This window comes from Hemicordylus capensis, chromosome 2, assembly GCF_027244095.1.
Source record: "Hemicordylus capensis ecotype Gifberg chromosome 2, rHemCap1.1.pri, whole genome shotgun sequence".
In the NCBI taxonomy this organism is placed as follows: Eukaryota; Metazoa; Chordata; class Lepidosauria; order Squamata; family Cordylidae; genus Hemicordylus; species Hemicordylus capensis.
In genome coordinates, this window is record NC_069658.1 from 228962939 (window position 1) to 228979514 (window position 16576).

Consider the following 16576-nt stretch of genomic DNA (forward strand, 5'->3'; position numbering starts at 1 on the left):
CTGGGCAGATCTCGTCGGAGCGTTCGGAAGCGAAAGTTCGCTCCACGGGGACTGAGGTCCAATGGAGGAGCTTGGAGAGGGCAATGGGCAACAGGATGGTGATCATACAATCATCAGTGTTCGAGAGGAGAGCGATGTAGATGTTGTTGCCTCCTCCAAGCAAGGCACTGAGTCAGTCATCACTTGGCTCTATATAGTGTGGAGAAAATGTGAGCTTCCAGAAAAGGATCAGCATGACCAGAGGTGCAGCTAGGCAATTTTGGACCCTGCTCCTAGTAATGTGTTTACGCCCCTCAAGGGCGCTCCTACCCCTGGACTTCGGAGATTCCGGGGGATCGTTTTCAATATGATCCTGCCAAGTCATGCATTTTATCCCTGTTGTAGCGTGTAAACTGGAAAGGCAAGCAGCACCCATGTGAGAGCAACAGAGATTTAAATGAGGAAGGAATATACAGTAGCAGGGCTGACACACCTGCTCATTCCCTCTCCTTCCAGCAACACAGGCTCCATTCAAATCCCCCCCGAATACCCGTTTCAGGAACCCGTGTATGTGTAGGTGGGGTCGGGAAACAGAATTAAATTAAATTAAAGCAAGGAATAACGTTCAGTCTGGAGTTTTTCAAGGTTAACTTTGGTTTTGCAGTGACTTGCAGGAGGAAGCGCCAAGGAAGGCACTGGAGATTACAGGACTTTGTGAGACGAAAGAAAGGTGATCTCTGTGCGGCAGGAAGAGGATTTTCTCTCTTCCTTTCCTCCCCTCCTGGTCACTTGGAAGACAGCTGGCCCCTCCCTCTCCTGCTCTCCTCCAAGCCCCTACTCAGTCGTAGCCCCCTCCTTCACGCGCTGGTTCTGGCGCCAAATGAGAATGAGAGGCCGGTGAGGCCACTGCCAGGCAGTGCAGGCAGGCAGTCACCTCCCCCGCCTCCTCCCCACCAAGAAAGGAAAAGGAAGTTCCGCCTCAGGGAAAACTTAACTGCTGCCTGCAGAAAGCCCAGAAAGGAGGGAAGGGAACTCTCTGAGAGCAAACCCCCAACCCCCTGAAGTAGGGAGTTTCCTCCACTCCACCCCACCCCTCCTCACAGATTCCTCCAGCCCTGCCCCCTTCTCACTGCTGTTTTACTGCCTTTGCAGGCAATTTGTGCCGTGATTCTTTCCATCATTTGTTTATTGATTGATTGATTGGATTTCTATATCACCCTTCCAAAAATGGCTCAGGGCGGTTTACACAGAGAAATAACAAATAAGATGGAACCCTGTCCCCAAAGGGCTCACAATCGAAAAAGAAACATAAGACACACACCAGCAACAGTCACTGGAGGTACTGTGCTGGGGGTGGATAAGGCTAGTTACTCTCCCCCTGCTAAATAAAGAGAATCACCACATTAAAAGGTGCCTCTTTGCCAACTTCCACCCTTGCAAAAAATCAAAAACAAACACACACACACATGATAATGAATTGTTTAATCCAGGCCTACAAATAAGTATATAAAAGTGTGTATCAAAGTATAACTCAAAAGTATAATTGAATATAAAGCTAGCAGGTTATTCAGAGTTGAGAAGCCTCTCGGAGGCCAGAGTTAAGAGCAAGAGGCCCCCCTCCCAAGAATGTGGGTTGAGAGGCCCACCAGAGATAACAGGTACCAGGAGTGGTCAAACACAGGGCATTAGCTAAATTCCTCAGTCAGCAGAAAGAGGGTCTTGCTAGTACAAAGAGATACCATAGGGATTAAAGTTGTCATAAAAGCCAGGTAGTAACTCATCTTCTCAGGCTCTAGATGGCACCTCTGGAATATGTAAGTTTGATAACTAATAACATGTATTAATTGCTTTATTGATATGCATGTATGTTTGAAACCTATAAAAACTACCTAACTGTATGACTCAGGTGCGCAGTATCACCCAGATGCTCTCTGATGATACTTGTGCCTTTCATTACAAGAAATAAAGTGCTTTCTTTGAGCAACGCACCCTTGTTGTTTGGCTCCATTCAGTTAAGACAACAAGTATACCGGCGAGAATTGAGCCTAATCCTCTTTGGTTCTGGCAAGGCCCCATTCTCTATCCAAGTGATAGAAGGATGAACGCAAGTGGCTGAATCAAACAGGAAGGCTAGATTCTAGAGGGATTTTCCCCCGCAACACACACACACACACACACACACAGCAAGCAAGTAGCACCAGCCACTGCCCCAGGGGGGTGCCCAAACATCAGAAACTCATAGACTTTGGACCAGAAAAGTCTGTATTGTGCAATATCCTCTTTCTCCCAAGGGGGAAGTCCCACCTCACATAAGAAGTAACAGGCAGGCACTTGAACTTGCATGGGGACCCAGCAAAAGAGAGACCACAAGAGAGACAACAGAAGTGCTTCACCACCACCAACAACAACAACTAGGTTACTGAGGAACAACTAGTTCTTCCCTCTCCCCTGTGTCCTTGTCCCTTTTCCAGTGATGTCCTTTGGAGGGATTCTATACCCTGTGCAGTGCTTACCCCATTCTTCTTGATTCAGACATCTTGCAGGGCCCCTGTTGCTTCACAATGAACACCATTTGTTTCCTGGAGGCGGGGTGAAATCCTCTCAGGGCTTCCACTCCTCTTGGGAAAGCTCCTCTGCCTCCTGGTAACTTCTCAGCCTGTGCTCTTCCAGCTGCTTCCCCTGTTTTAATCTTCCTTCTGCACCAACTGGCAGCTTGCCTCTGGTGCTCTAGAAGGCTGGCCTCCTCTTGCTCTTGAGGTCCCTTTTTACTCTTTCCAGTAGGCTCGTGAGATCACCTGGCATTCTGTGTGTTTGTTCATGTCCGTGTGTCCCCCCTATCAACTTTGCAATGCCTGGTAATATGAACCAAACTGGGTTTGAACAGGGTTTGAACCTGGACAAATATGAACCAAACCCAATAGGGACACTTCAACAGTGTAGTTTGTGATGATGTCATCCACCCCAATCCAGAATGGTGGATACAAACCTTTGAGGCACAAGTGGGCTAACTTGTGAATCACTTAACCAGTTTGAACCAAATTTGCTACAGCTGTAGTGACACATAGGGATGCTGTCATGGCTCAGACCTCTGAGTCAGAAGTGTCAGAGGAGGAACGAGAGGACTTGTTTGGGAGAACAGGCTCAGAAGCACAGCAGGAGGATTTGGCTGTGAGAACAAATGCTGAAGCTGAGCAGGGTCAGCAACAGACAGGGGAATCTGGACAGCTGACAGAGATGAGGGCTGAGGAATCTGATCAGGAGGAAGCTGGAATTTCACCTGTGTTAAGAAGACATCTCAAGAGAAAGGCTCAGTGGGAGACACGCAGGCGCAAGATCTCACAGGAGAGGTAATAGAAATGCTGAGTCAGGAAAGCCTGATTGGCTGCCAGTTTCTCGAGCCCCATATCAAGCCAATGCGGTTTCTAAGTCAGCAATATCAGCAACTTTGCCTTTTTTCACAGACAGTGTCCTCCTATTTGTACTTTCTCAATCTTCCCTGTTCCAGGCTGTCCTTGTTCTGTTCTTCCTTGCTCCGATATTTCAGTTATTACTCAGTTATTGTAGAGGGGGGTACCTAGTTTAGTTTCAAGGGACTTTCTTTTGTTTATAATATTTTATCTTGATCCATTTTTTGCTTTTCATTCATGCAGCTAAGCTGCTTCTTTTAGCTACAGAACTTTATTTTGACTCACACAAATAGAGCTGAAGGGATCGTAAATCCTGTCGGGTCAGCCGTGCCAACAGATTTACAACAGATGCCCTAATGGCATGGTATGTGATGATGTCATCCACTCCAATTCAAAATGGCAGCCACGTGAACATCTGAGATGCAAGTGGGCAAATTTGTGAACCGTCTAACCAATTTAAACCAAATTGGGTACAGTTGCAGTGAGTGACACATAGGGGTGGCATAGTTTGTTATGATGTTATCCACCCCAATTCAAGATGGCAGACATGCAAACCTTTGAGGCACATGTGAGCTAATTTGTTTCAAATTGCTTAACTGGTTTGAAACAAATTTGCTGCAGCTGTAGGGACACCTCACTGGCATAGTATATAGGGCAGTATAGAAATTGAATGAATGAATGAATAAATAAATAAATAAATAATAGTTGGTGATGATGTCATCTACCTCAATCCAAGATGGTGGACATGTGAATTTTTGAGGTGCAAGTGGGCTAATGTGGACTGTCTAACTGATTTGAACCAAATTAGGTACAGTTGTAGCAAGTGACACACAGGGACACCTCAATGGTGCAGTTTGTAATGATGATATCCACCCTGAATCAAGATGATGGAACCATAAACTTCTGAGGTGCAAGTGAACTTGTGAACTGCTTAACTGATTTGAAGCAAATTTGTTAAGCTGTAGGGACAACTCAATGACAAAGATTGTGATGATGTAATCCATCCCAGTTCAGGATGGCAGTCGTGTGAACGTTTGAGGTACAAGTGCACTAACTTATGGACAGTCTAACCGATTTGAACCAAATTTGATTCAGCTGAATGGTGTAGTTTGTGAGGATGTCATCCACCCCATCCAAGATGGTGGATGCATAAACTTTTTGAGACACAGATGCACTAATTTGAGCACTGCCTAACCAATCTGAACTAAATTTGGAACAGCTATAGTGAGTGACATACAGGGACACCTCAATAGTACAGTTTGTAATGATGGCATCCACCCCAGTCCAAGATGGCAGACACATGAACATTTGAGGCTTAAGAGATCTAACTTGTGGGCCTCGATTTGCACCAAATTTAGTCCAGATGTAGAGACAGTGAAAGGAAAGTAGGCTGATTAGTTCTTACTAGAACAACTTGTTATCTTCTTTACTGCCCTGCCCATTCAAAGCTTGTAAGCAGGCTCCATTCCCCACCTTGGCCAGGTGTGCTCGATGAGCCTGGGAGGCAACCTTCCTTTCTTTTTGCTTAGTCATCCACAGGCCAGCTGCTTCCAGCCAGGTAGCCACCTCACAGCTTGCCAGCGTCACTGTGTATGGAATCCAGTTTCTGTCCTAATGGACGAACCTAAGAGCCTTGCTGGGTCATGTTCAAGGGCCCTCTAGCCCAGTGTCTTGTTTCCTACAGTAATCCAGCAGAGATCTTTTGGAAGCCCAGTGCTAAACTCTCCTTACTTCTTCGAGGTGAACTTGCCATGTCTCACTTAGGCAGCAGGACAAATACAAAGGAAGTCGCTTGAGGGAACACATTCTCTGCCCATAAAGCGAATGTCTCAGACGGTCACACCACCTTTTGTCTGCCTGTCTTCTTTACCCGTAAACCTTCAGCTCCCAGGATGCAAGCCATCCCTCCGCATTGTCTATTTCTGGGAGCCCTGACTAAGACGCTTGCTCAGGCCTAGAACTGTTCTGGCAGGGGCAGAGCTACAATAAGATGGATGGGTTCAAAGAACCTATCAAGAGGCCCCTCGCCCTGCCAAGGAACCGCCTCACTCACCTCCCTTCCCCCACTGGCAAGCTCACCCGCCACCTGCCACTGTACTGTTCTCCACGGTGCTGCCAGTGCCACACTGCCAATCCCCAGGGCAGCAGCAGTGCTCCTACAGGCCTCTGATATCCAAATTTGCATGGTGATGCAGATGGACTCTGTGCTTGTGCAGAGGCCATCTCACATGTCACTCTTTCGGGTAGTGAAATCCAAAACGGATTGGGAGGAGCTTCAAAAGGATCTCTCCAAACTGGGTGAGCAGGCGACAAAGTGGCAAATGAGGTTCAGTGTCAGCAAGTGTAAAGTGATGCCCATTGGGACGAAAAACCCCAACTTCAAGCATACGCTGATGAGATCTGAGCTGTCGGTGACTGACCAGGAGAGGGATCTTGGGGTCGTGGTGGACAGCTCGTTGAAAGTGTTGACTCAATGTGCGGCAGCTGTGAAAAGGGCCAATTCCATGCTAGGGATCATTAGGAAGGGGATTGAAAATAAAACGGCTAATATTATAATGCCATTATACAAAACTATGGTGCGACCACACTTGGAGTACTGCATACAATTCTGGTCACCACATCTTAAAAAGGTCATTGTAGAACTGGAAAAGGTGCAGAAGAGGGCAACCAAGATGATCAGGTGCCCAGAGCACCTTCTTTATGAGGCAAGGCTACAACACCTGGGGCTTTTTAGTTTAGAAAAAAGACAACTGCGGATAGACATGATAGATAAGATCATGCATGGTGTAGAGAAAGTGGATAGAGAGAAATTCTTCTCCCTCTCACATAACACTACAACCAGGGGTCATCCCATGAAATTGGTTGCCGGGAAATTTAGGACCACCAAACGGAGGTACTTTCCCCACACAACACATAATCTACTTGTGGAATTCTCTGTTACAAGATGTGTTGACAGCCAACAACCTGGATGGCTTTAAGAGGGGTTTGGATAACTTCATGGAGGAGAGGTCTATCAATGGCTACTAGTCAAAGGGCTATAGGCCACCTCCAGACTCAGAAGCAGGATGCCTCTGAGAACCAGTTGCAGGGGAGTAACAGCAGGAGAGAGGGCATGCCTTGGACTAGATGGGCCTTGGGCCTGATCCAGCAGGGCTGTTCTTATGTTCTTATGACCGTCTTTAATGCACAATTGAAAGTTAAAAGTTTAAAAAACATTCAAACATTTTTTAAAAAACACACATAAAAACTAAACCACAGATGTAGTAAAACAGCAAATGTTTTGATGTAAAACACTGCCTTGGGATTGTTTTAATGAAAGGTGGTATATAAATTCAACAATAAATACATAAATAAATAAAATTATCCTCAGTGCTATACAAAGGTGGCTGAGTCTTGTTAGGCACATTCCGTCCTTGTATGCTGTTCAAAAATCAAAACCACTCAATGCATCACCTCCTTCTGAGACAGGTCCAATCCAAAACTTTGAATAAGACAGTATAAGGGTGATGAAATACGCATTTCCACACTTCAAAGCATTTCTTCTTCCTCTTCCTCTTCCTCTTCATATAGCCATCTTCATATAGATGAAGATCCCAGCAGCCCCAATCAGGATGACACCAACTCCCACGGTGATTCCCACAATGTGCCTCATAATGGGCATGGAGGCTGAAACCAGAGAAAGAAAGAAAATGATGATGGGAGGGAAACTCAGAACCATCTTCCCATCATTGGGGGAGGCCTGCATGTCCGAGAATTGGGGGCTGCAACAGATTTGCCAGTAGGAGGTGGCAAAGGGATACCATTTGACATCACTTGAGGGGCCCACAGCTAAGTGACAAGTCTCTATAAAGCTGAAGTTTGAGTGTCGGTGTCTCTTTCTTCTCAAAGACAGAGGATCAGAAAAAGAAGAGACTCCAGTTGTGAAGATAATGGGGATAAGCACCACCTTCCCTGTGGTGACCCCAATATTATGGAATGGCCTCCTCAAGGAATGTCCTTCCAGTGTCACAGGCCTATTGAAGTGCTTCAGAAGCCTCTCTCTTTGAAAAAAGACATTTATGCCGGGAGTTTATGCACCCTTACCCGGGAGCAGACCCTGCTGAACAGGGTCTAAAGCCCTAAACAGCTTAGGCCCCAGGTATTTAAGAGAATGTCTTCTTCACCATGAGCTCCATCGCCTGCTAAGATCATCTGGAGAGGTTCGGCTGCTGTGGCTGCCGCCAACTTGTCTGATGGCTACTCGGGAACAGGCCTTCTCCATTGCTGCCCCTGGACTTTGGAATACGCTCCCTGTCCAGCAACTTTTAAAAAGGCACTGAAGACACATTTATTCACCCAGGCTTTTAATTAGATTTATAGTTTTAAATAGGTTTAATACTGGGTTTTAAATGTTTTTAATCTTTTAAATGATTTTAATTGTTAATTGATTTAACGTTTTAAATGACTTTAGTTGTAAACCACCCAGAGACGCAAGTTTTGGGTGGTATAGAAATATTTTAAATAAATAAATAAATAGATAGATAGAGCTGCAGGTTACCCATTGTATCGTTTCCTTCTGTTTCTCCCCTGCCCAAAATCTACTCCATGCTATTCAGGCCCACTCTGCTATCTATCTGTTTGTTTGTTTGTTTGTTTGTTTATTACATTTCTATACAGCCCAAAACACAAGTTCTTTGGGCGGTTTACAAAACAATAAAAACAGCCAATAAAAGATTAAAACATTTCAACAATTAAAATTAAAAAGTTAAAACTATTAAAACACCATTAAAACAGTATTTAATTAAAAGCCTGGGTGAACAAATGCGTCTGGACTGCCCTTTTGAAAGTTGTAAGCGATGGGGAGACTCTTATTTCAGCAGGAAGTGTGTTCCAAAGCCTCAGAAGGTCCATCCCTGAGTAGACACCAGACGAGCTGGTGGCAACTGCAGATGAACCAGCTATCAGAGGATGCTCCCCCCATCCATCAGCACAGGGATGCATCACCTGCTCTGCACCCGAAAGCATACAGTCCTACTGAGCATTGTACCCAGGGATGCTACTGAGGGGTCTCTGCGATCCTCCTTCCTCCCTTCATCTTCCAAGACCTACCCTACCCAAGTTTACTTTCCAGGATCTACTACCCCCAAAGGAATCTGCTACTCTCATCAGCCATGTCTTACCAGGTTCCCTATAGGTCAAGACCAGGGGCTCTGGCAAGCCATCATGTTCCACATGGCACTGGTAGTGGTCCTTCTCTCTGGGGTCAGTCTCAATGCTGAGCCAGGTGTGGTAGGTCCCATCTGAATTAGGAGTAACCCCTCCATGGAACGTGTCCTGCAGCCAGACCTCCCCATCCTTCTTCCAGTTGATGTCGATCTCCTTGGGGTAGAAGCCGTAGGCTTGGCAGGTGAAGACTTCTAGTCCGCCGTAACCTGTTTTCTGTGTCAGTGTCACTGTTGGGGGTTCTGTAAAGATAATATCAATATGGTTAAGCACACTTTCCCACTGGCTGGCAAGATAAATGCTTCATTGCAATTGCAGGACATCCAGTGCCGTTGCGTCCCATCACTAAATGCTGCTTCTTGGGTTGCTCTGGAAGCGTCTTGCTGCCATTCCTCTCCTGGGGAATTTTCAGACAGTAGGCTTTACCACAAATTTGCTGCAGGGCTTCACTGCAAGTTCAAAGTTGCCCCCCAACAAACTGATGCAAAAAGTGGAATTTTTTACCCTGGATCAGGCTATACACACAATGAAAAACCTGAATTGTGAGTGAAGTGCTCTCCAATAGCTCACAGGGACTTTGGGGTAAATCTGGCTGATATGTGAATGCACACCTCAATTCCGGAGGAGATGTGAACTAAAAGCTGGGCGTGAAAAACCTCCTGCCACTCCCTGTGAACACCTCGTCTGATCTCCCCAGTATCTCACACCTCCCTGCAACATCTCTGAGATATCAAAGTATTTAAAAATGATGAATCTGGTTTCTTTTGATCTTAAAATACAGCAGAAACTCTTATTTCATATTTACTGGATATCCCAAAGAAGGTTCCATAAGTGTTAGTCGCAGACTCCTAGTTGTTGTTGGTATAATTTGGAAGTGGGAACACTTATGCATAATGATCTTGCCCTGTTTTCATTCCATTTTGACTTGAAATTCCTAAGATTGTCACTTTTACCCAACATCAGTACCATCTCAGGGGATGAATACCATAGTGGTTTTTGCAACTTCTATGCCCTAGAGATGGACAATAGGTGATAGCATTGTTGCATTTACACCTTTCTCCATGTCATTGCCCCTTCTTTGTCCCTACTGGCAAATGACTGTAAAATTGCAGTCATTATTGCACAGAGGAATAGATCAGGGTTAGGGTCAGGCTTAAGGTAACATTGAACAAATTGTTCTCTCTCCATGGAATAATCTGGGGAACACTCCTGACAATTTTCATTTTCATTTCTCTGACAACATCAATAAAATCTGATAGTAGTTTTTGTGTTCTTTCAATTTTTAGAAGCTTTTGGAACACAATTGCAAATTTGACCACTACAAAGCCGCTGGTCGGGACAATAAAAGTGTGATAGCATACTGAAAGCATTGTAATTTCCATATCTAGGGGCAGTGGCACCAACAAGCCCGGACTTTGGGTCCAAAGTCCATCCATTTCTGATGTTTGGGCACTCCCTGAGGCAGTAGCAGGTGCTGCTGGTTTGCCATGAATCAGAGCAGGAAATGCCTGCAAAAACAGCAAATCAGCAGCAAGGAGGGGGCAGGGCTGGAGGAAGCTGTGTGGAGGGGCTGGGGAAGTTGTGCTGAGGGGGTGAAGCATGTTCCCTGCTTCATCGAGCTGTTGGGTTGCTCTCGAAGTTCTCTCATTTCTGTGCTGGCTGTTCAGGCAACAATGGGACTTCCAAAAATAATAAATAAATGAAAAATGAAAAAAATGTAGCCAGATTAGGTCCAGGCTCCATAATTACCTAGCTGCATCTCTATCTATCTATCATTTATTATTATTATTTCTTGTTTACACAGTCAGACAGGTGTTATTGACTGGTTTGTTTCTTCTTCTTCTTCTTCTTCTTCTTCTTCTTCTTCTTCTTCTTCATTCGATTTCTATACCGCCCTTACAAAAATGGCTCAGGGCGGTTTACATAGAGAAATAACAAACAAATAACATGGCTCCCTGTCCCCAAAGGGCTCACATTCTAAAAAGAAACATAAGACACACACCAGCAACAGTCACTGGAAGTACTGTGCTGGGGGTGGATAGGGCCAGTTACTCTCCCCCTGCTAAATAAAGAGAATCACCACGGTAAAAAGTGCCTCTTTTCTTCCCAGTTAGCAGGGGATGTAGCCTTTGCCAAAATCACAATGAGGATTTCCCCCCTTGGATGGTTCCAACCAGCCCAGGTGGCTCGTGAACTGAATGTGGAGGACCACATTTTTTATGTTGCCTCATGTCAAAAATCTCCTCCTAAATACAAGAAGGCCTCACCGGGTGTGTGTGTGTGGGCGGGGTGTGTGTGTGTATCGACAATGCAGCCTTCTAATACATTTTGCTCTTTTTCTGTCTTTTCATTCTGCATGAGATGCACATCAGATCTTGAGTCCAGAATTAATGCAAGAGCAGGTGAAAGAGTGGAGATGTTGCCACCTCACCTCTTCCACAAGCTCTTTCCCCTCCGTTTCCCACCCTCACCTTTCCTCAGCAGAGTCTCCTTTCCATCTTCCAAGAATTTTTGCAGCCTGGAAATGCAGATCACCTCTAGGTAAGCCTTCACACGATGGGAATAATCCAAATTTGCGTCGTACTGCCTCTTGAAGATCTGGGCCGTGGCATCAGTTGCTGTCCAGGTGAGCATCTCCTTGTCAAAGTTGAGGAAGTCCTTCCCATTGTAACTGTACTGGGAATAGGCTCTTATCTGACCCTTCTTGCTCAGCTCACAACGACACATGTGCTGCCATGTGTAAAACCCTGAAGGACACACACACAAGGCAGAAACATAAGAACCAGTGCTGGGTTGGGCCCATACCCTTTCTCCCCACTTCTTTTCCTCCGAGTGCTCTTCCAGTTTTTCATGGAGCCATTCTGGGAAGAGCATCTGGGTCCCAGATTTTCTCCCTGGCATCTCCAAGATAGAGCTGAAAGAGACTCCTCCCTGTAACCTTGGAGAAGCCACTGCCAGTCTGTGTGGACAATACTGAGCTAGATGGACCAATCGTCTGACTCCGTAGAAGAGAGCTTCCTATGATTATATATTACTGTGTGCTGGCTGGAACAAAGTATTACAGCCAAGCTTTTTAGGGCTTAGATACTGAACCACCTTTATTGCAATTAATTGCTTCCTGATCCAATGTCAATCAGATTAGGAAGTAAATAGGATAGTCCCTAATGAAGGTGGAAGGGCGACTTTGCAATCAGGGGAGTTTCCCATGTGCAACTGGCAGTATCAGAACTCCCAGTAGCACCGTTCCGTCCCTTGTCATGGGGAGACAGGTGATCATAGGGCAATTGCCCCCGGTAGTAGAATGGTGGTAGCAGCTGTAAAGGAAAAGTGTGCCGTTAAGTTGATTCCAACTCTTGGCGCCCACAGAGTCCTGTGGTTGTCTTTGGTAGAATACAGGAGGGGTTTACCATTGCCTCCTTCTGCGCAGCATGAGATGATGCCTTTCAGCATCTTCCTATATCGCTGCTGCCCGATAGAGGTGTTTCCCATAGTCTGGGAAACATACCAATGGGGATTTGAACCGGCAACTTCTGGTCAAGTCATTTCCCCGCTGTGCCATTAGGTAGCTCAGTAGTAGCTGGGGGTTCTCTAAATCTTGACACAGCCCTGGTGTGGGAAAGGTTGGGCGGGTGGGGAATCATGAAGGGAGTCCCACAACATATCATCAACCTATGAAATTCTCTGTCACAAGATGTGGTGACAGCCAACAGGCTGGATGGCTTTAAGAGGGGTTTAGACAAATTCATGGAGGACAGGCCTATCAATGGCTACTAGTCTGAGGGCTATAGGCTACCTCCAGCCTCAGAAGCAAGAGGCAAAATCCCAGTCTCTGGGAAGTAGCAAGAGAGAGGCTGTGCCTTCAGCTCTTGCCTGTGGGCTTCCCAGAGGCATCTGGTGGGCCACTGTGTGAAACAGGATGCTGGATGAGATAGGCTTTGGGCCTGATCCAGCAGGGCTGTTCTTGTTCTTAAGAGGACAGTGGGAATGAGTGCGGGGGCACAGCTCACCCATCCATAAAGGCACTTTGCATCTTCTGTGCCCCTCCTCAGCTTTCCCCCCTGGTGCTGCCACTGTGTCTGTTCTAGGGTTCCCAACCCTACAAGCAGGTATCAGGGACCAAACTGGGGAGCTTCTGCTTGCAAAGAAAAAGGGGGGCTTTAATAAAGGCCTGCTCCCAGTCAAAACAGGAAATTCGGACTGCTTTCACCTCCAAGCCTGGAGAGGGGAGGGTGGTTCAGTTTTGGAAATCCACACACTTCCCCACCCCCTACTCACCTCTGCTCTGGTTGTACAATTTCTTCAGAGTCTCCAGGTCCCCACGCAGCCTCCGCTCAGCCGTTTGCATAACCATAGTGCTCCTGGCCAAGTAGGAGCCATTCCCCATCCAGGAGACTTGAGGCATGGCCTTCTTGGTAATGTTGTCATAGCGGACCATGAGCTGGTCATCCATGTACTGTACAGCCATAAAATGAGGCCGTCCCTGGCCAGGCTCCCACACTGCCGTGTAAGAATGGTGCATGGAATGGGAGGAGCCACCTGCAAGGGAAGAGAGAAGAGGCAGACAAGCATTTAAGCCATTTCCTGATGAAGCTGATATGGAAAAAGATATTTGGGTGTCCTCAGCATATTGAGAACACCTTGCACCAGATCTCCTGATGATCTCTCCCAGAGGTTTCATGTAGATGTTAAAAAGCATTTGGAGACAGTATGGAGCCCTGAGGGACACCATACAGAAGTTCAGATTTTGAAGAACAACAGTCTCCAAGGGACACCATCTTGAATCTGCCGGAGAGGTAGGAGTGGAACCACTGCAAAGCAGTGCCTCCCTCCCAACCTTCTGAGGCAGTCCAGAAGCCATAGTCAATGGTCAATCAATCATAGAGCAGAGTGGTATGACCCCCACGTCCATAAAGCAACGCCGGACAGCAAGGCAATAAAAACATAGATGATCAGTCAGCCTTGAGAGGTGTGAGGGAATAGCAGCTGTGCTAAAAGTGAGAAAGAGTCTTTTGTAACCAGTTCTAGAAGGAAGGAAATGGAAATCTTTCAGTTCTATGGTGTCACATTGCAGCGTTAAAAGCTCCGATAATGAGTCAGTATGTATTTCCCATTTGCCCAAAGTCGGGAGTCTCGCCCAGGCAACTCAGTGAGGACTTGATGTGGTTGCAGGACTCTATGAGAACTTTGTCTGGTGCCAGCATCCGATCGATGTGGCAGTTTTCGAGCCCACACAGTTGGGGGGGAGCTGGATGGAGACTACAGTCTGTGTGTGGGCATTGCCCCTGTGTAAATTGTTCCAAGTCAAGCCTAAGTTAATCCAACTTAGTCAAAATTTTATTCAATTTGGATGTTAACAAAATTAAAGTCTGGGCTGTCAAGAGACATGTGTCTCCAAGATATTGGGTGAGGGGTTCCCGGAGGAGATGAGTGTCAGACATGGAAGACTGAGGGTCCCCTGTTCTCCGTTTCTGGGAATGTCTGTGGTCCAGTCATTTTGCTGGATCTGGGGTATTTGGATTCATCTGCAGCTCCCCTGTGCAGTACTTGTTGGGGTGGTGGTGGTGGGCTTTCTGGTTTATCGGTGGACAGGGCTATAAATCTGTTCTTAGTATGTGGGATGGGATGGTACTCACTGTTTCCCTTTGCTTCGTTGGTGAAAGGAAGAGACCATATTTAAGCGGTTTCCTCCTCCTCCTTCTTCCAGATTGAGTTTGGGCACCATTTTCAGTCTCAGGGCTTCCTTTATTGTCCCTGCTTTGTTGTTTCCCTTTTGATGGCATGATGGAGTGAGGGAGAGGTGCCCTTGGATGGAATTCTGTAAGGAGCCTTGTTAGGTAGCTGCTAGCCAATCGCCATCTTGGATGGTGGACTAGATAGGACTAGATAGGATAGCTTCTCCTTCCCCTCTTGTTTTCTAAATCACCAAGAAAACAAGAGGGGAAGGAGAAGCTAGGTCTGCTAGGGCTGGGAATCTCCTAGGGTTGGATTTCTGGCTGGCTGGCAGTGTTTGTGTCTTTGCCAGAGGAGAAGCCTGAGTGGGGGGGTTCATTCATTCCAGGTGAGGCCCCACATTCCTGAGCTGAGACAGTTTGACTCCTGGTGTTGAATACAAGGTTCGGACCACAGGAACTTTGCTCCTAGGAGTTTGCAAACAGATAACGAAGGAGTTTAGGGGGAGATTGGTGGGAGAAGCTGTAGGGTGAATATGTTTTGGATAAACCAGAAGGGGACAGCCATAGGAACATGGGAACATAGGAAGCTGCCACATACTGAGTCAGACTATTGGCCTATCTAGCTCAGTTTTGTCTTCGCAGACTGGCAGTAGCTTCTCCAAGGTTGCAGACAGGAATCTCTCTCAGCCCTATCTTGGAGAAGTCAGGGAGGGAACTTGGAACCTTCTGCTCTCCTCAGAGCAGCTCCATCCCCTACGGATATCTTACAGTACTCACACTAGTCTTCCTTTCATATGCAACCAAGGTGGAACCTGCTTAGCTAAAGGGACAAGTCATGCTTGCTACCACAAGACCAGCTCTCCAGGAATTGAGCAGAAGAAAACCCAGGACAGCTTGCCAAATAGGTCAAATGATGGTAAGGGGGATAGCACAAGCCAGCACCAGGTGAGGGACCCGGCATATTGGTGTCTGTATATCAATGCCAGAAGCCTCCGGGGTGAGCTGGAGTACTTGGTTACTAATAAAAACATAGATATAGTGAGTGTAACAGAAACCTGGTGGAATGGTGAGAACTAGTGGGACACAATTATTCCTGGATATAAACTCTATAGAAGGGACAGGGAGGGGAGGAGTGGCACTGTATATCAAAGAAGAGACAGATTCCAATAAGCTAGAAAAACTAGGTGGACCACAGTCCTCCACAGAATCATTATGGGTAACATTATGAGGACTGAAAGGAAATGTGTTACTAGGGACGTGGTATCACCCTCCGGATCAAAGTGCTGAGAGTGACCTGGAGTTGGAGCAACAAATAAGAGAGGCGTCAGAGGCAGGGCAGTAATGATGGGTGACTTCAACTACCCACACATAGACTGGGTAAATTCACATTACGGTAATGACAGAGACTCCAAATTTCTAGATGTGCTAAATGACTGTGCCTTAGAATAGTTACAGTAGTCGCGGAACCAACCAGAGAGATGGCGACTTTGGATTTAATCCTGTGTGGTGCCAAAGACCTAGTGCAAGATGTTAGAGTTGCAGAACCATTGGGTAGCAGTGACCATAGTGCAGGCCTGCACAACTCAAATGACCTGGCGGGCCGAAACCAACCGTGACTTGGTTCATGGGGGCCGAGGTCAATTCCTAGGGTGCTGATTATTAGAGTAACACTTAATATCAACCAATCAACTGAATTAAAGTGAAATGAATTAAAAATGAATTAAAAATGAATTTAATCGATATTTAACTTTTGATGTTCTGGCAGGCCAAGATTGATTTAAATTAATATGAAATAAGTTGAATTAAAATTCATTCTAATAATATAAATATTATACAATCTGTACAAAAAACATAATAAATTGCATTGTTCTTCCTTTCCACCTCTTCCAAATCATCACACAAAACATGGAACACTTTTAAGGGGGGGGAAAGAGAGAACCTCTTCTCATAATTTTGGAAAAGAAGGGAGAAGGGGAAAGAAAGATGGAAAGGATGCAGCAGGAGGCTTGGCCTGAGAGAGAGAGAGAGAGAGAGAGAGAGAGAGAGAGAGAGAGAATGGAGCAGTTTTGGTGGGAGAGAGAGAGAGAGAATGGAGCAGTCTTGGTGTGTGTGTGTGGGAGAGAGAGAGAGAGAGAATGGAGCAGTCTTGGTGTGTGTGTGTGTGGGAGAGAGAGAGAGAGAGAGAGAGAGGGAATGGAGCAGTCTTGGTGGCAGAGAGAGAGAGAGAGAGAGAGAGAGAGAGAGAGAGAGAGAGAGAGAGAGAGACTTAAGAGACTTAACTGCGCAGGCGCGCCTTGCAGTTGGGAAGCAACACCA

General features: G+C 46.3%; 1 protein-coding gene across 2 annotated transcripts in view; it reads right to left on the reverse strand.

Annotated features, from left to right (window-relative positions):
* Window positions 1–6645: 6645 nt before the first annotated feature.
* LOC128341629 (major histocompatibility complex class I-related gene protein-like) overlaps window positions 6646–16576 on the reverse strand; it is a 56819-nt gene continuing 46888 nt past the window's right edge. For both annotated transcript variants that reach the window (XM_053287993.1, XM_053287994.1), the window contains exons 6-9: window positions 12864–13124; window positions 11060–11335; window positions 8546–8830; window positions 6646–7052 (exon numbers count right to left, since the gene is read on the reverse strand). In XM_053287993.1, coding sequence (XP_053143968.1) covers window positions 6949–7052; window positions 8546–8830; window positions 11060–11335; window positions 12864–13124 — 926 coding nt within the window. In that variant the 3' untranslated portion in view covers window positions 6646–6948. The remainder of the gene's footprint in view (window positions 7053–8545; window positions 8831–11059; window positions 11336–12863; window positions 13125–16576) is intronic.